Source organism: Phacochoerus africanus, chromosome 1, assembly GCF_016906955.1.
Source record: "Phacochoerus africanus isolate WHEZ1 chromosome 1, ROS_Pafr_v1, whole genome shotgun sequence".
NCBI lineage: Eukaryota > Metazoa > Chordata > Mammalia > Artiodactyla > Suidae > Phacochoerus > Phacochoerus africanus.
The window spans coordinates 159,521,971-159,541,015 of record NC_062544.1 but is presented as its reverse complement, the minus strand read 5'-3'; the positions used below and the strand labels follow the sequence as shown (position 1 = coordinate 159,541,015).

Genomic DNA, 19,045 nt, shown 5'->3' with positions numbered 1-19,045 from the left:
CCCAGCCTGCCTGGATGAAGGGTCAGGGGGAGGATGTAGGGTATAGTTTTTTTTTTTTTTGCCTTTTAGGGCCACACCCGTGGCATATGGAGGTTCCCAGGCTAGGGGTCTAACTGGAGCTACAGCTGCCAGCCTACACCACAGCTATAGTAATGCCAGATCCAAGCCGTGTCCGCAACCTACACCACAGCTCACGGCAACGCTGGATCCTTAACCCACTGAGCAAGGCCAGGGATCAAACCTGCAACCTCATGGTTCCTAGTCGGATTCGTTTCCACTGTGCCACAATGGAACTCCAGTGTAGGGTATACATTTTGACAGCCCCTCAGCCCCCTCATCCCAATCCTGCTGTGTTCTGCTCTGAGGCACCACAGCATGGTAGCCAAGAGCAAGGACCTGGATCCTGTGTTAGAATCTTGGCTCCACCAACTACAAGCTGTGTTACCTTGTAAAACTGCTAATCTCTGAACCTCAAGTTTAACTCTAAAATGGGGATCATTATGTCTGCCTCCTGGGGTTGTTATGAGGATAAGTTAATATGTGGAAAGTGCTGACAACAATGCCAAGTCCTGGTAAGCAGCCCTTCCACTCCCTGGCATCACACTGAAATCCTCTTTCTCTACTGCCTGACTCCATTTCCCTAGTATAGGGAGGTGGGCAGTGCCGAGAACAGGGCTGGCACACACTAGGTGCTCAGGAAATATCTTCAGAATGGATGGACTGGATTCTCTGCACCCAAGGGCCAGAGATCAGTGGGAATGTCCTCAGAGAGCCGGCGACTGGTCCTTCCTGCAGGTGGTGGGGGCAGCTGCTGGGCTTGGGGCTGGAGTCCTTCTCTGCTCCTCTTGGGAGCCTGAGGCACTGAGCACAGCACCACCCCAGCCCCAAGAAGGTGGGGTGCCCAGACCAGCTCCCCCTACCGGCCTCAGCTGTGACAGCCACTCCCTTCCATGTCTGTGTCTGCAGTGTGGTCACCATGAGTTGGGGGAGCCAAGTGGACTCACACTTGGGTCAGGAAGGGAGTGGACAAGGACAAGGAGGACACTCGTCCACTGTGCCAGCACCACACACATTTGGGTGTCCTCCCAGGGACTCAGGACAGAGGGACCAGGCTCTTCATTTATTGAGGATGAGCCCAGAGAGGTGAAGTAGCTTGTCCAAAGGCACACAGAGGCTAGGGGACAGGGCTATGAGTCTTGCTCCAGAGCCTATGCTCGCCTCTCAGCCCATGTGGGCTCCTCTAGGATGTCTTGCCTGATGGTGTGCACTCCAAACACACACTGCTTTCCCCCTGCAGAAAGCAGAAGGGAGGGCCCAGCCATGATGCGGCTCCTGTCACTGACTGCACAGCCTCGGAGGCCCCACCTCTGCCTAGCGGTTTGCACAGGCACTTACTTGATTCCAGGTGCATCTAGCAGGTTGGTCAGGCCTGTCCAGTTGATCTGCAGGTGCTGCTGGGGCAGAGGGAGGCTGTTAGGCTGGGAACCCTCTGTCAAGGGCCTTACACTCACCTCCACGGAGGATTCGGCCTGCCTGTTGAGGGGGAGGGTGCCCTTTCCAGGGATGCCAGGCAGGTGAGGGCACCTCCCAGTCCTGCTCAGGACCAGGGCACATGGCCACAGGCTGGCCTGGCATCAGAGGGTCTGAGTTACAGCCTCCTCTCAGCCTCAGACAGCTGGGTGACCTTGGCTGGCCACTTCTCCAGGCTGTCTCCTAGTCTTGGGGAGAGCAGAGTGCAGCACCTCAGGCTGCCTTAAGAAGCACATGAGATGAGGCAACTAGGTGGGCTTTGGCAGCATCTGTTCTTAGGCTCAAACCCAGGGTCTGGGCCCAGTGGGCAACCGCTGACTCACAGGGAACAGCAGGCCTGCCTCATCCCTGGGACTCACCGGCTTCTGAAGGAAGAACACAGTTACAGCTCCCACAAAGGGCTTGTCCACCAGGAGGGGCTCCAGGATGACACGCAGCGTGCCCTGCAACTGGACAGAACAGAGGGCTGGGCGGGACCTCAACATCCCCTCTTCCTGCACCTGCTATGCTCAGCTAGGACAGTACAGGCTCATTCATGTCAGGGCCACCTGCCATCACAGCAGGGACTACACTAGGGGAGAAGACGCCTGCATACAGCTGCCACCCCTCTGCTGGCTACCAAGGGCCTTGAGCTAGTGTCTGCTGCCTGGGCAACCTGCAGCCTCGCCCATGGCAGCAGGACCTAGCTGTGCTTTCCAGCTCCAACTCGGCTCTCTCTACCCCTGCCGTAAGATCGCTCCATCTCTTCCATCCATCTTAGTTTCTCTGCACCAGCTCTGCATGGCTCCATAAAGAGAGCCTCTCACTTCCCTGGGCAGGGATATTCTGGTGGGGATATGACAGAGGCAGGCATGGGGCTGTCCTGAGCAGCACGGTGGTGAAGCCCAGCCACCACTTTTCTGGCTGTGTGACCACTCTGCCTTGATTGGTACCAGCCTCTGTGTCTGGTGTCATCACTCCCTTCTGCAATCTGCTCCAGCATGAGCCTACTTCCCAGACCCTAACCAGCCCCCTGCCTGCCCCAGAGGCAGTCACTCCAGGCTCCACCCACCTGGATCCCGTTCACACCAGCCTGTATCTTCTGCAGCTCCACACTGATCTCACAGTCCCCGATGTAGCTGAAAGTAGGGAAGGGGAAGCAAGTTTGGGAAGAAGGACAGGTCCACAACTCGGAGAAGTGGGGAAGCTTGTCCGTTGCAGCCCAGCCTAAGCCCAGGAGACCAAGCCTGAGCCCTGCATCACCTGGATGTGGATTCCCTGACAGCCTCGGCTTTTCTCAGCTCCACGCAGACACTGGCCAGACCCCCAGAGGCAGCCCCTGGGTCCCCTCACTCAAGTGTCCCAGGTGTGTCCCCACTTCTGCCCATGAGGCTAGTGACTCTGGGCACTACTTCGCCCCATGACATCCCCACAGATGCAAAGGAGGGGGTCTGGGTGCACACACTGCTGTGCTTCTGCCCCGTCTCTGCCCAGTCTCTTCCCCAAGGACACAGAGCAGTCCTGCTGCCTCTATCCAGCCATTCATGCAGGGTGTTGCTGGGGGTGGTGAGGTGGGAAAAGAAACAAGATCTCAGGAGCCTGAGTCCCGCTGGTGGCTCCTACCCAATGATGGGCACAGGGAGCCCAGGATGGGTGCCCTTAAGGGTAAGGGCAGAGACCCCATCAAGGGAATAAAGCAGAAGACTAAGCTGAGGGAGAGGGTGACCATCAAATATCTGTAGGACACAGGCATAGAAGCCAGACATCACAGAAATGCTGAAGGTTTCCTGGAAGGGAAGGGGCCCCAGGGGACTCCAGGACCTCCCTGAGCTGACTGGGAAGCTGGGTATGTGGGCCAGATGACCTTGACGTGCCCCAACTATCCATGGAAGGATCTGTGGTAGAGCTTTGGGGCCAGGAATACACAACTGCCATCACTGTCTCAACACACTTGAGACCAAGCTCCATATGGGGATGTGTGTTCCCAGAGCTGACTCTTATCTTCCCAATGCACTCTCAGCGCCAGCTTCTGGGATGAGTACAGGAAATAGGAGGTACCAGAAAGGAACAACAACATTCTGGAACCTCAGGATCCTTGGTCCTTTAAACACAGTTCAAACCCGACCACCTCCAGGAAGACTTCCTGGATTGAATCTCCATTCTCTCTGACTCAAGCCTATTACCAACCTCATTCAAAAGAGATGTCCCTGCCCAACTCACTCAACTAGTCACTCATGTCTCTTTGCATCCTTTAGTTTCTCTGAGTCTCCGCAGAGCCCAGTTCTCCAGCTGGTCTCTCATAGCCTATGCTCGGGGCTCCCTGGGCTGCATACCACAAGTCCCTACATTTTCTTGTCACACATGCTCCTCCTTGCTCCCTCCTCTCTGAGGCAGCTGGCCTGACCCTCCAGGTGACCTGGCCCTGGCCTCCAAGAAAGCTCGGCTGCCTGGGCCTTGGTTCCCAGGGCACCCCTGAAGCCAGGCCTGGGTGGAGGGCTCAGACAGCAGGGGATCCCTGGGAACCATCCATTCTCCTGACTCTCCCCACCCCCATCCCAGCAGGGACCTTGCTCTCCTGCCCAGGGAGAATAAGGGGCTTTCAGACCCCAAATCAGAGTGTCTATCTGCGACTCCATCTTCAACCTGGCTGTTTTCACGGTGCTCCCCGTTCCCCACACCCAGCCCCACAGGCGCAAGGGCTCACCAGATCTGCAGGTCCAGGACCACCTGTCTCCGGTTGCACTGGTTAGTGTGTGCCTTGACGCCATTGACCCTGGGACACTGGAAGAGATGCCAGAGGGCTAGGTCAGCAGGGGTCTTGCAGTGGTGATGTCTGCTGGCTCCCTGCCCAGCACTAGGCTTGGTCCACAACAACCGATGTGACCATTGCGCTCCTGGGATAAGGCACAAATACAGAAACCCACCCTGCGGCCCCTGCCCATCCTTGGCACCCTGATAACTCCCTCCCTAGAATGTGCACCTTCTGTCTCACTCTCAGTCTCCTACCAAAGGTATTTACTGAGTCCCCGCTCTGTGCCAGGCACCAGACTGGGGAGAAGGCAAGGAGCCAGGTGGGGTAAGGGGACCGGGCAGGGGGCGGAGTGATGAGGTGCAACCTGTGCTGTCACATGGGGCTCTGAAGATTTCAGGAGCACCTTCCAGCCCAGCTTGGGTGAGTGGAGGTTAGCAAAGGCTTCTTGGAGGTGGTGGCATTTACACTGTATTTACATTTACTGTATTTACGCTGTAGCAGATGAATAGGATTGGCCCCCAAAGGACAAGGGAAGAGGGCAGGGCCCCTGGATGAAGGAGCTAACCCTTTAAATAAATCACAGTCCAGCCTCTGGGGCTGAGGGCTGAGGTCTTAAGAAATTGTTTCTCCCCGCTCTGCACAGACTTTTCTGTTAGGCAGCGCTGGAGTGGGTCTGATATTATCTACCAAGAGTAAAACAGGAGTTCCCGTTGTGGCGCAGTGGTTAATGAATCTGACTAGGAACGATGAGGTTGCGGGTTCGGTTCCTGGCCTTGCTCAGTGGGTTAAGGATCTGGCGTTGCTGTGAGCTGTGGTGTAGGTCACAGATGCAGCTCGGATCCTGTGTTGCTGTGGCTCGGGCGTAGGCTGGCGGCTACAGCTCCGATTAGACCCCTAGCCTGGGAACCTCCATATGCTGCAGGAGCAACCCTAGAAAAAAGACCAAAAAAAAAAAAAGAGTAAAACAATTAATTTCAGAACTTTAATAGAAAAATGAATGGTGGCATTTTAATTGTGGAATATAGATTTCTCTTACATGTAAGTAGTAGATCAAGTACATTTTATATTGAATTCTACAATTAAAAATCACTGTCATATGATTTTAACAGACAGTATAAAGGAACCAAAACTAAAGCATTCTCTGATGGTGACTGGTAATGGTTACTTAATGGCCATTAATTAATTTCTCTGGCATGTGTTGGCTCTATCGCCCTTGAGTAGTTCAGACAAATACAGCACAGTGCGACTAAAGCCTTTTTTAGGTGGTTATCTGTGGCAACGTGGGAAGTATACACTCTAGGTATTGAGGCTTGGCAGCCAAAGTGCACGCTGCACCCAGCCCATAGCACATGGTTTAACTGTTTGAAGCAAACATCTTAAAGGACTCTGCAGTCAAGAAGATTGCACATGGCAGGCACTGTGTAAGTGGCAGGGATCTCATGTGATATTGACAAGTGACTGTAGAGCCAGGATCACACCTACTTCAATGCTCACTTCAAAAGAGACACCATGGGAGTCAGAGGCCCTCTTATGAAAGCTTAGCCAGTGCTGCTCAAAGCTGTCTCATGAATGGTTGTTTAGGAGAGCTTGGAGTTGGGTATTAAATCAGAAGAATGCAAAGTTCCTAGCCATTGCCCATTCTTACATGAAGAAATAATTGTTTATGGAGTTTTTGTTTGTATCTTTAGCCAAGATAAAAGTCATGTTTCTGTTTAAATTTATTAAATATGTTGCAAAGAGTAAAATAAATAAATTTGATCCAGATTTGATCCCTGGCCTGGGAACTTCCATATGGTGCAAGTGTGGCTGAATAAGATAGATAAATGAAATTCGTTTGAATTTGAGTTAGTGGTATATATGCGGCTGAAGGTTAGGCATGAAGTTCATTGATGTCTGCAATTTAGTTTGAAATGCAAAAAAAAAAAAAAGATGGTAAGGGGGTAGATGGATGGATATGTACTCAAGCAACTATATTAAAAGGTTAACGACTGTACAATCCAGATGTTTCACTGCAAAATTCTCAATTTTTTTGTATGTTTGAATTTTTTCATAAGATGTTGGAGAAAAAAAATTCAATCAACCATAGTAGAGGAAAGTTTCTATCAATTTCCTACCCTCTCCATGTAAAGTGATATTTACAAATGCATTCTAATACAAAAAAACAGAAAAGAATACTATGGACAATTATATGCCAGCAAATTTGACAACCTAGAAGAAATGGTCAATTTTCTAAAGACATACAGCCTGTCAAAACTGAATCAAGAAGAAATGGATCAACTGCACTTAATGAAAGAATATGTAGTAAAAACACTCTCTACAAACAAAAGTCCAGGACCAGATGGCTCCACAGGCAAATTCTACCAAACATACAAAGAAGAATTTATACCCATCCTTCTTAAACTTTTCCAAAAGGCTGAAGAAGAAGGAACACTCCCAAACACAGTCTATGAAGCCACCATCACCCTAATACCAAAACCAGACAAATATACTATCAAAAAAGAAAATTACAGGCCAATATATTTGATGAAAATAGATGCAACAATTCTCAACAAAATTTTAGCCAACCGAATCCAACAACATATAAAAAAGATTATACACCACGGCTAAGTGGGACTCCTCCCAAGTTCACAAGGATGGTTCGACATAGACAAATCAATCACCATCATACACCACAATAACAAAAGAAAAGTCAAAAACCACATGATCATCTCAGTAGATGGCAGAAAAAACATTTGACAAAATCCAACATCCATTCATGATAAAAACTCTTACCAAAGTGGGTATAGAGGGAAAATAAGAGAATAAAAGTCATTTATGACAAACTCACAGCCAATATAATAATCACCAGAGAAAAGCTGAAAGCCTTCCTGCTTCTGGAACAAGACAAGGATGCCCACTCTCACCACTTTCATTCAACATAGTATTGGAAGACCTAGCCATAGCAATCAGACAAACTAAAGAAATAAAAGGTATCCAAATTGGAAGAGAAGAGGTAAAACTGTCCCTGTATGCAGATGACATAATACTATATAGAGAAAACCCTAAGGACTCCACACAAAAACTACTCAAACTGATCAATGAATTCAGCAAAGCAGCAGGATACAAGATTAACATTCAGAAATCGGTTGCATTTCTGTATACTAACAATGAAATATTAGAAAAGGAATACAAAAATACCACACTTTTTATCATTGCACCCCAAAATTAAATAATTTAATAATTAAAATTAAATAATTAAAATTTAAAAATGTTTAAATTATTAAATAATTTAATAATTAAAATTAAAAATGTTTAAATTATTAAATAATATAATAATTAAAATTATTAATACCTAGGAATAAACCTGACCAAGGAGGTGAAAGACTTATATGCTTAGAAGTATAAAACAGTAATCAAGGAAATTAAAGACGATTCAAAGAAATGGAAAGATAGTCCAATAGTCCATGCTCCTGAATCGGAAGAATTAATATTCTCAAAATGGCCAAACTACCCAAAGCAATCTACAGATTCAATGCAATTTCCATCAAATTATCTATGACATTTTTCAAAGAATAGAACAAACAATCCAAAAATTTATATGGAACAATAAAAGACCCAGCATTGCCAAGGCAATCCTGAGGAACAAAAACCAAGCAGGAGGCATAATTCTCCCAGACTTTAGGCACTATTACAAAGCCACAGTAATTGAGACAGTGTGGTAATGGTACAAAAACAGACATGCAGACCAATGCGACAGAATAGAGAACCCAGAAATAAACCTATGGTCCATTAATCTTCAACAGAAGAGGCAAAAACATAAAATGGGAAAAAGTCTTCAGCAAGTGATGCTAGGAAAACTGGACAGCTGCATGTAAATCAATGAAACTGGAACACACCCTCATACCATGCACAAATATAAACTCAAAATGGCCTTTAAACATAAGACAAGACACCGTCAAACTCCTAGAAGAGAACATAGGCAAAACATTCTCTGATATCAAATGTTTTCTTAGGTCGGTCTCCCAAAATAATAGAAAGAAAAACAAAAATAAACCAATGGGACCCAATCAAACTTACAAGCTTTTGCACCAGAAAGGAAACCACACACAAAAAAGAGACAGCCTATGGAACGGGACAAAACATTTTCAAGTGATGCAATGGACAAGGGCTTAATCTCTAAAATATACAAACAACTCACACAACTCAACAGCAAAAAACCCAGCCCAATTGAAAAATGGGCAGAAGATCAGAATAGACCTTTCTCCAAAGAAGACATAGGAATGGCCAACAGGTACATGAAAAATGTTTGACATCACTAAGCACTAGGCAAATGCACTTCACACTGGTCAGAATGGCCAGAATGGCCAATGTTATTTGTAAGTCTACAAATAACAAATGCTGGAAAAGGTGTGGAGAAAAGGGAACCCTCATACATTTTGGTGGGAATGTTAAGTGGTACAACCACTACGGAAAACAGTATGGAGGATCCTCAGAAGACTAAATATAGAACTACCATGTGACCCAGCAATCTCACTCCTGGCCATATATCCGGACAAGACTTTCCTTGAAAAAGACACATGCACCTGCATGTTCACTGAAGCACTATGCACAATAGCCAAGACATGGAAACAACCTAAATGCCCATCAGCAGATGATATGATTAAGAAAACACTGTATACATACACAATGGAATACTACTCAGCCCATAGCAAAGAACAAAATAATGCCATTTGCAGCAACATAGATGGAATTAGAGACTCTCATACTGAGTGAAGTCAGAAAGAGAAAGATAAATGCCATGTGATATCCCTTATATCTGGAATCTAATACATGGCACAAATGAACCTATCCACAGAAGAGAAACAAACTCATGGACAAGGAGAACAGACTTGCAGTTGCCAGGGAGGAGGGGGAGGGAGTGGGATGGTTTGGGAATCTGGGGTTAGTAGATGCAAGTTATTGCATTTGGAGTGGATGAGTGGATAAGCAATGAGATCCTGCTGTATAGCACAGGGAACTACATCTAGTCGCTTGTGATGGAACCTGATGGAGGATAATGTGAGAAAGAGAATATAGATATGAATGACTGGGTCACTTTGCTGTACAGCAGAAATTGACAAAACATTGTAAATCAACTGTAATTAAAAAAAATAGGGGCGTTCCCGTCGTGATGCAGTGGTTAACGAATCTGACTAGGAACCATGAGGTTGTGGGTTCGGTCCCTGCCCTTGCTCAGTGGGTTAAGGATCCGGCGTTGCCGTGAGCTGTGGTGTAGGTTGCAGACGCGGCTCGGATCCCGCGTTGCTGTGGCTCTGGCGTAGGCCGGTGGCTCCAGCTCCGATTTGACCCCTAGCCTAGGAACCTCCATATGCCACGGGAGCGGCCCAAGAAATAGCAAAAAAAAAAAAAAAAAAAAGGGGAGTTTCCTTCCTGGAGCAGTGGTTAACGAATCCAACTAGGAACCATGAGGTTGCGGGTTTGATTCCTGGCCTTGCTCAGTGGGTTAAGGATCTGGCATTGCCGTGAGCCATGGTGTAGGTCGCAGACGCGGCTCAGATCCCACGTTGCTGTGGCTCTGGTGTAGGCTGGCAGCAACAGCTCCGATTGGACCCCTAGCCTGGGAACCTCCATATGCTGTGGGTGCAGCCCTAAAAAGACAAAAATAATTAAAAATTAAAAATAAAAATAAAAACACAAAGAAAACAAAAAGCAAATGCATTCTTGCATGAAAAAGATACCAAAAAAGTCAGGAGTCAAAATTCTGGGAGTTCCCGTCGTGGCGCAGCGGTTAATGAATCCGACTAGGAACCATGAGGTTGCGGGTTCGGTCCCTGCCCTTGCTCAGTGGGTTAAGGATCTGGCGTTGCCGTGAGCTGGGGTGTAGGTTGCAGACGCGGCTCGGATCCCACGTTGCTGTGGCTCTGGCGTAGGCTGGTGGCTACAGCTCCGATTCAACCCCTAGCCTGGGAACCTCCATATGCCGCGGGAGCGGCCCAAGAAATAGCAACAACAACAACAACAAAGACAAAAAAGACAAAAAAAAAAAATTTGGGAAAAATGTATTACAGAGATGTGCTGAGCAGTTCGTTTAAATTATTACATACGTTTTCCCAGCTTGTGATACATATGTTGGATTTCTAAAATGTCTAACTTGCTATGATTTATTTTCTCATCTGATCTCATATTTATTCAACATCCATTTTTGTCCTGGTTTTACATTTTTAATTTTAAATTGTTTTTTGTTAAGAGGGCCCTCAGAATTGTCAAAGCTTCAGGCTGCACAGCTCCTGGCTTGATACTAAAAGCCCAGAAAAGCCAGCAGAAGCCAGCAGGAGCCCGTCATCGACTTGCCCCAGCCTGGAGTTTGCTCCTGGGCTGGGGCTGGTTCACAGGCACCTCTGAAAGCTCAGCCAGCCCCAAGACAGGTCTGCAGAGATCAGTCCCAAAGAAAGCTGCCCATCTGGAGGCCCCACCACAGAAGACGGATAACCACTGTTTGAGCATCTGTTCTGTGCCTGGCAGGGCAGCCCTGGCCTAGGGCTCACAGTGAGGTGTGGGTGCCAGTCTAGAATCTGGCCTCTACTGGCCCTCTTGGCCGGGTGCCCCACGGAGCACTGCTCATCCAGCCACGCAGAGTGAGCCGACCTGTTAATCACGCATCACAACCACCCTTAGAAGTGGGTCCTTTCCTTTTACAGATGAGGCAACTGGAGCTCAGAGAGGTTAAGTCACAGGTCCAGGGTTATCACAGCACAGAGTTGTGTATGGACATAGGAATCAGAGGAAGAAGGAAACAGTCACGAGCAAGAAGGAAGTGGGTGTAGTGAATGCACTGGGCCTGGTCGAGTCTAGGAAGGTCACTGAGGTGTCTGTTGTGACGGGGTCACATGGAGAGGAGGGGAGAGGAAAGGAGAGGGAAGGCCAAGATGGGTGGGAGGAGCCAGGACATGATGAGCTTTGAATGTCAGGACCGCGAGTCACCGATTTCTCCCTCATAACTGGGGCATCTGGTCAGCCTGCAGGTCCCATGCCTGGTTCTCCTGACAGGGTGAAAACCATCCCTCAGGATCAGCACCCTTCGGCCTGCTGCTGCTGCTGGCAAGGGACTGCTTTCCAGCAGCACCTTAGCCCACAGGCATCTCTACAATGAGCAGCCTGACTGTGCAAGCTCTGCTATAAACACAGCAGTCTCCAGACTTCCTGACTCTTCACTCTCTCTGTTCCTCACATGCCAACTCAGACATCACCCCCTCCCAGAAGTCCTCCCTGACTGCCATAGGCCCACACCCCTCCACTCCTGAATTCCTGCATTTCTCCACTGTTGTGCATACACTGCCGTGCTGTCATCTGTCATCCACCACTTTATGTGCCTGCTTCCACAACAGGACAGAGACCATCCTGAAGACAGGGGCACAGCCACATCATCTCTATCTATCGTGCCTTGCACACAGCCGTGAGTGAAACAGGGAAAGAACAAATGAACCAAGAGATGCCAGGACAAGCCAGTCCTGGCAGAGTCTGAGGGGCATCAACCGGAACCTCCAGGGCTTGAGCAAGCCTGGTCTGCCCCACTTAGGGGTTAGGGGGGCAGAGCTGGCCACATAAACTTCAAGATCCTGGGTTACCCGGTACCTTCCCAGAACTGGCGTGGGCTTGTAACATAGACTGCCAGCGTCAGTTAGCAGAGGATTGGACACTGCTTTGAGCACTGACTACCCCCACTTCATGAAGTCGGAAGGCCAGCGCTCCCAGCTGATGCTGAGGTTAGCAAGCACCGGGACTTGCACACCTTTGCATCTGGCTGGCTTCCATCGCATGGCATGTCTTCATGATTCTATCTAAGAAGAGTGGAATTATTTCCCACCCCACCTTTTCATTCTCTCAGAGCCAGGCTTCCCTAAACCTGTAGGGACAGTGGTGCTGGGACTAGGGGCTGAGGGGCTTATCCTGAGGCCCCGAGGCTGGCGGCGAGGGCACGTGGGGGCGGGGCCGAGCCTGCACAGCAGGGTGGCTACCCTTCCCCAGGCAGCACCTACCTTCTGTCCGAAGTAGAGTTTGGTGAAGGTGAAGGTCCTCAGATGGGTGCTTTTCTCCCGGATCTTGGGCTCGAGCTTCTCCCGGAACTTGTTTTCCATGATCATGCTTAGGTAGGGCCAGATCTGGGATATGATCTGCGCGGACAGGAGGAGGCCCTTGGTAGTCAGGTCTGTGCCCTGCACGCACCCTGCCCAGGCCCAGACCCATGGCCGCCCAGGGTTGGGGTCCTGTGGCTCTTACACTGCAGCACCCCACCCCATCTACCTACTTATCTGTCCATCAAACATCGGATAACTACAGCCACAGTTCTCACTCTTGCAATGGGACCCCAAGATCTGATGCAGCCCCCCATGAAAGAGTCATTCACTAAACTTAATATGATGAAGCACTCTAGCTCTGTGCTAAAACAGAAGCGATCTGAATCAACTCTGTGGTGTAAACAAGAAGGAACAAATGCTAGTGGCTTAAAAAAAAAAAAAACCCAGAAGAGAAACAAATTGTTTCCTGTGGATTTAATTTTTTTTGCTAGCAATCAGAAAAGGCTGCCTGTGGCTGATTTCCGCAGCAGGATGACTCATGGGTGGGCGTGGGGGAACCAAGTGTGGGACCCAAGTAGAGGGAGGTGGGTGAAGATGGAACCTGATGCCAGGAGACGGTGATGGGGGGTGGATAGCACTGTTCAGGGCAAAGACTCCTCCCTCTTCCTTCTTTGGGCCTCAGGTCTTAGTTTAAAGATGCAGCTTCCCCTTTGCAAACCCTAATTGGAGGAGCCTGAAGGCAGAGAGATTTCAGAGCTGAATACCTCCATCTCTCAGGGGCCTTGATAAGGGATGAGCCAGGCATTGTGGTGCCTCAATTACCTCATTAATCCTCACAACAACTGCATGAGGCAGAGACCATAATTATCCCCATTGCACAGAGGAGGAAACCAGCTCCAAGATGTTAGGCAATGTGTCTGAGGTGGTACAGCCAGTGCAGCCAGGTCTGGTTGTATAAACCCAGCAGCTGCTGTCAAATCCCTTATCACTGCCTTCCTCTCCCCAGGATGTGCCCATATTCCTGGTGGGCCACTAGAGGCTTGCAGTTTACTCTGTAAGTCTCCGTACTTTTGAACTTTTCTGCGGTGGCCGTGCATTAATTTCACAATTAAAAAATTTTTGGGGGGAGGGAGCTGTATCTGTGGCATATGGAGGTTCCCAGGCCAGGGGTCCAATTGGAGCTGTAGCCCCCGGTCTACGCCTCAGGCGCAGCAACGTGGGATCTGAGCCTCGTCTGCAACCTACACCACAGCTCGCGGCAACGCCAGATCCTTAACCCCCTGAGCGAGGCCAGGGATCAAACCCGCATCCTCATGGATGCTAGTTGGGTTTGCTTGCCGCTGAGCCATGACAGCAACTTCCAAAAATTTTTTTTGAAGAAAACAAAGTCATCGTCTAGTGATAACAAGAACCCTGAGGGTGAGAAGAGCCAGCGACACACGCAGAAGACCATCACCCCAGCAGCTAAGGGCCATCTCTGCCCCTCCTGGGCAAGGTTCCCACCAGGACCACCTTGTCCATCTGCCGTCAGCCCTGTTCAGGGTGAGGGGGACTCAGCTGGGGCCTCGGGGGAGGTTCACGCCCGGAGTGAGGCCCCCCCTGGCCTTACCTTGTTGGCCCATTCGACCCGCTCCACATCCGGGAAGTGGATCTAGAGAACAGAAGCACCGAGGGGAGTTAGACTCGAGAAGAACCAGGCGCTGAGACCCACCCTGATGGATCTACCCTCAAGGAGCGCCCACATGCAGCCTGACACTGAGCAGACCATGGCCACAAACTCTGGGCACAGAGGCGCATGAGGGTTGGGGTGGCGGGGTTCCATGAGACCCTCACCTCCCCTCTGCCCCCGGCCCACCTTCCCCGGGGAAGCAGAGCCCCATTCTGGGCCTCCCCTGGGGGGACACTGGAGTTCACTCCTTGCAAATTCCATTCCCCTTATTCCTTTAAATGACACAAGCAATCACAGCTTCTGCAGAAAAATTAGAAAAGGTAGCGAAGCAAAAGGAAAAAGACATCAGGTTGCTACATTTCCTTCCAGTCTCTACAAGTATGTGTCGTTTTCACAGACACTGAGGTCACCGGGTTTGGTAGCGTGTTTTTCACTTAATAATATATACTGTGATTCTGCTGACTCCAAAGGTAACTTGCCAATTTGACAGGCCAAAAAGGGCACCCTACTGGCAAGTGGGGACGCCCCTCCTCAGCTCCCAGCACCCCACCCCCCAAAGCCTTCCCCTCCTCAGCAGGGAGGCCCCTCAGGCCAGGTCCTATGGTCACAGAACTTCCTCCGGGTCACAGCCTCCAGCCACAGGGCCTGCCGGGTGAGTCCTGCCACATCCCTGGAGGAGGGGTCCCCAAGGAGAAGTGATGATCCTGTTGCCTAACCTTCCTGCGACCTGATTCTGAAGGTATAGAACCCCCTCCCCACAAGAGTACCAGTCTCAGAATATGTCTCCTGAATTTCATACCCACCCTGCATCCATACCCCCCAGCGTCATCAAGGTTTTCTGCAGTGGACAGAGTAAGGGTATACGTACAGGCACCTGGCACAGAACATGAATCAGTAAAATGGTAGTGATGCCCATCACTGCCATCCTGCTCCAAGTTCCCCGAGCACAAAGCCAGCTCCAGGTGAGGCTCATGGTGGGCCTGGGACCTCCCCAGATGGAGAAAGGGCCCACCCTTCCCATCTCGGGGCTCAGAGGCACGCTGTCCAGGGACTGAGTGAACGTGTGACTAAGCGAACACCTAATGCAGCCCTGCCAAGGGTCAGGCCCTGCGCTGGCTCCTGGGATGCCCTGAGGGCCCAAATGTGGACCTCGGCCACTGGCCCAGGAGGAGAGCCATTCCCAAAGGACAGGAGAGGGAGGTTCCCATGGTGTCTCAGTGGGTTAAGAACCCGACCAGTACCCATGAGGATGTGGGCTGGATCCCTAGCTTCGCTCAGTGGGTTAAGCCATGGGGTGTAGGTTGCAGATGCAGCTGGGATCTGGTGTGACTGGTATGCCTGCATAGGTGGGCAGCTGCAGCTCAGATTCGACCCCTAGCCTGGGAACTTCCTCATGCCTTGGGTACAACCTTAAAAAAGACAAACAAACAAACAAACAAAACCCCAAAAACCCAAAGAAGAGTAGAAATTGATTTCATTCCCTTAGGAGCAGTTTTCAACAGCCGTGAGAGGTCAGAGAAACTCAGTTCTTCTGAGACTCCTAGGACATCATGCCGTTCTCCCAGCCCATTTTCCCAGCTCTGGACAGTGGTCCACACCAACCTGGAGGAGCATCTAATATTCCCAGATACTGACAGAAAAGTCCTGCCTGTTCCCAGAGAGGGAGCTGGTTCCGTCCCTGGGAACAGAGGGAATGATGGGGAAGGATCTGGGGGAGGGGGGGAGCCGGGGCAGCTCTGGGTCAGGTCCCGAGCTGGGCACCAGGCACGAGCAGGGTGAGGCCCTTCCATGGCTCCCGAGCACACTCACAGCCGCACTGAAGTAAAAACTCCAGCATGTGGGTCTGAAACAGACCTCCCTCCTCCCCTTGGAGGACACCCCTCAGACTTCCCTCTTTCCCCTTCCAGGCAGCCTTTCCAGATCTCTCAAGTTGGGGCTAGGTGTTCCTACTGGGTGTTGCTGGTTCTCCATCACAGCATTTGACACACCTTATTAAAGCCACTTAGTCGTATCTCACCCACCTCTGATCAGACTGGAAGCTCTAGTGGCCTGACTCAGCTGTGTTTCCTATTAGCGCCTGTCCCTAGTGTATGAATGGCTTAATAACTATTTGTGAAATGAATGAATGGATGTATGAATGAATGCACGCCAGGTTCTTGCCCTCAAGGAGCTTCCCAGGCTGGGGAAGGAAGCACATGATTACAGACCACTCCAGGACAGGATCAGCACCCAGGGAGGGGGAGGGGACCCCCACAAAGGGCAGAGTCTGGTTACCATGAAGCTGTCTCTGGAGCCTCTGCTCCTGGTTCTCCCAAGCCTGCTGGCTGGAGCCCTCACTCGCCTCCTTTCCTAATGCTGCATTTCCCATCCCTCTGTGCACACCCCTCCCAACCTCCTGCACTGATCCTCAGGTGGCTCTGTACCTCTGGAAGCTGAGATGTTCTGATCTGCTGAGCCTTGGAAAGGTGATTCAGTTTGGTGGGTCCAACCTCATCCACACCTGGGATCCAGTCAGGTGGTTCCCTGGCTGCCTCACACCTACCGAATCAGGGTGTATAGGTGGGGCCTTCTAATTTATTTTTCACAAGTTCCTGGCGTGAGTCTGGAGTTCGGTCAGGGCTGGCTGTGAGGTTCTCAGGGACCGGTCCACCTTTTGCCTTAGAGTGACCCACACTCACCCTGATGGTGAGGACAGCCGTGGGACGCCTGGGGCCCGCACCAACCAAGTACATTGTCATGGTCTCTCATGCCTGTATGTGAGGCTCCTGCCTGAGATTCCCCCAGAGAGAGTCTGAACCCCTGACAAGAGCAATTCAGGCAAAGAAAATGAGAGAAATGTCAAGATACCCTGTTCTTCCTTAGGCACCCGCAGGATCTGCCCCAGGAGCTGATACGAGAGCCGGGCCATCCCCTGAGCAAGTTCTGGACCAGGGAAGGACTCGGACAGGCTGACATATATGGAGCAACTGCTCACATCCAGTACTTCCTCATTTCCACTTAGGCAAACAGTCTGCTCTCCCCGTTGTAATCTGGGCTTTTCCCTACTCCAAATTCTCAAAGTTACTCTATGTCTTTAGCTATTGGGTTTGGATTTCAGCTTTTGCATTTAAGGTCTTCGATCTGTCTAGCATTTTTTTATGGTGGGTGAGATAGGTGTATAATTTCATTTCTCCCCACTCTCTAAGGCAATTTTCTAATATTACATATGTGGAAAAAAAAAGTAGTAGTCCATCTTTCATTCTAACTAGTGAACCTACTTCCCTCATACATTAGCTTTTCAGGTGCACTTTGTTGTGTTTCGGGACTTGGCACTGAACTTTGTGGTCTGTTGGCTTGTTTCTGCACAAGGACCACACACTGTTTTAATTTCTGTGGCTTCACAGTATGATCTGTGGTAGGATGAGTTCTTTTTACTTTTTCAAACTAATATAGATAATAGTAGGTACATATGCTTCCATATGAAATTTCTGAATCATCTTGTTAATCTCCCCCCTCAAAACTTCCTGGACTTAGATTGTTATATTTCTGAATGTATAGATTAATTTGTGGAAGAACTGACCTTTTTACAATATTACATTTTGTATCCACAAAGAGAATACTTCCCTGTATTTATTTGCATTTGATGGTTTTGACATTTGGGATGATAAACTTTTTTTCTAAGAGTTCTGTTGTGGCTCAGTGGTAACAAACCTGACTAGCATCCATGAGGACACTGATTAGACCCCTGGCCTCGCTCAGCGGGTTAAGGATCTCACATTGCCATGAGCTGTGGTGCAGGTCACAGACACAGCTCAGATCCAGTGTTGCTGTGGTTGTGGTGTAGGTCGGTGGCTACAGCTCCAATTTGACCCCCAGATCAGGAACCTCCATATGCCACAGGTGCGGCACTAAAAAGACAAAAACAAAACTTTTTTTCCACGAAAGTCCTGTACATTTTTTGTTAGATTACTTTGTGGGTTTTGCAGTTATTTAAAATGGTATTTCATTTTCTGGGCAATTTTTGTTAAAATTTGTTACTTCTAATTGTTTGTTAATTCTCACAGGTAATTTATATACATTTATAATCTTCAATTAATAACATTTTTTGTCTTTCTGCTCCCCATCCTTATCCTTCCTTGTTTCTCTTGACTGACTTCACTGGCCAATCCCCTGCTATTCCCAGGCAGTAGTAATGATACCAAGCAGCTCTACCTGGTTCCTGACCACCAAAGAAGTTTCTCCACGAAGCTCAATTTTTGCTACAGATTTTTGGAGGACAGCCTCTATCAGGTTGAGGAATTTCTTTCCAATTCCTCAATTTCCAAGTGCTTTTATTAGAAATGGGAATTGGACTGTATTCAGTCCTTCCTCATATCTATTGAGATAACTGTGTAATTTTTTCCCCTTTCATCCATTGGTGTGGTCACCTTAACGGATGTTTCTTTCTAAAACAGAACCACCTCTCGTTCCCGGTATACACCCCACTTGAGATATTTAGCTAGCCTGATATGCCCTTTAGGTTTTATACACTAATAATTCAAAGTGATATTTGTAATAGTTGGTCTTGTACAGTTCACATTTGGTTTTGGTATAAGGATTTTACAATAAATGGTAAAGTGACTAGGACAGCTTTCCTTATCTCCCTGTTTCTGAAACAAACTTCTAAATATAGGAATTATCTGATCAATGAAATTTAGCATATCTTATCTATAAAACTATCTGAGCCTGAGACTTTTTGGGGTGGTAAATTACCATGTCTCTCTTTAGGGGTTAATGTTGTAGTTCAAGGTCTACTGATCTCTTATTTGTGGAAATTTTGGCATTTGTATTTTTCTAGAAATGTATCTAGTTCACTTAGGTTTTTAAATGTTTTGATAGAGTTGTTTTATTATTTTAATCTGTTATATTTATAGTTCTCTGCCTTTTTCATTTGATATTATTTTCATCTTTTTATATTTTTTCATGATCAAGCTTGATAAAGTCTTGCCTATCATATTAATCTTTTTAGAGAACTAGCTTCACTTGTTAATAGTTTTCTTTCTCCTTTAACATTATAAATTATTTCCATCCTTATGGTTATCA

At 48.6% G+C, this 19,045-nt stretch overlaps 1 protein-coding gene across 3 annotated transcripts in view; it reads right to left on the bottom strand.

Annotated features, from left to right (window-relative positions):
* Positions 1–19,045, bottom strand: part of ESYT3 (extended synaptotagmin 3) — a 52,391-nt gene that overhangs the window by 19,831 nt on the left and 13,515 nt on the right. For all 3 annotated transcript variants that reach the window (XM_047783250.1, XM_047783240.1, XM_047783255.1), the window contains exons 2-7: positions 13,925–13,966; positions 12,277–12,411; positions 4,214–4,290; positions 2,582–2,648; positions 1,890–1,979; positions 1,396–1,451 (exon numbers count right to left, since the gene is read on the bottom strand). In XM_047783250.1, the coding sequence (XP_047639206.1) occupies positions 1,396–1,451; positions 1,890–1,979; positions 2,582–2,648; positions 4,214–4,290; positions 12,277–12,411; positions 13,925–13,966 (467 nt within the window). The remainder of the gene's footprint in view (positions 1–1,395; positions 1,452–1,889; positions 1,980–2,581; positions 2,649–4,213; positions 4,291–12,276; positions 12,412–13,924; positions 13,967–19,045) is intronic.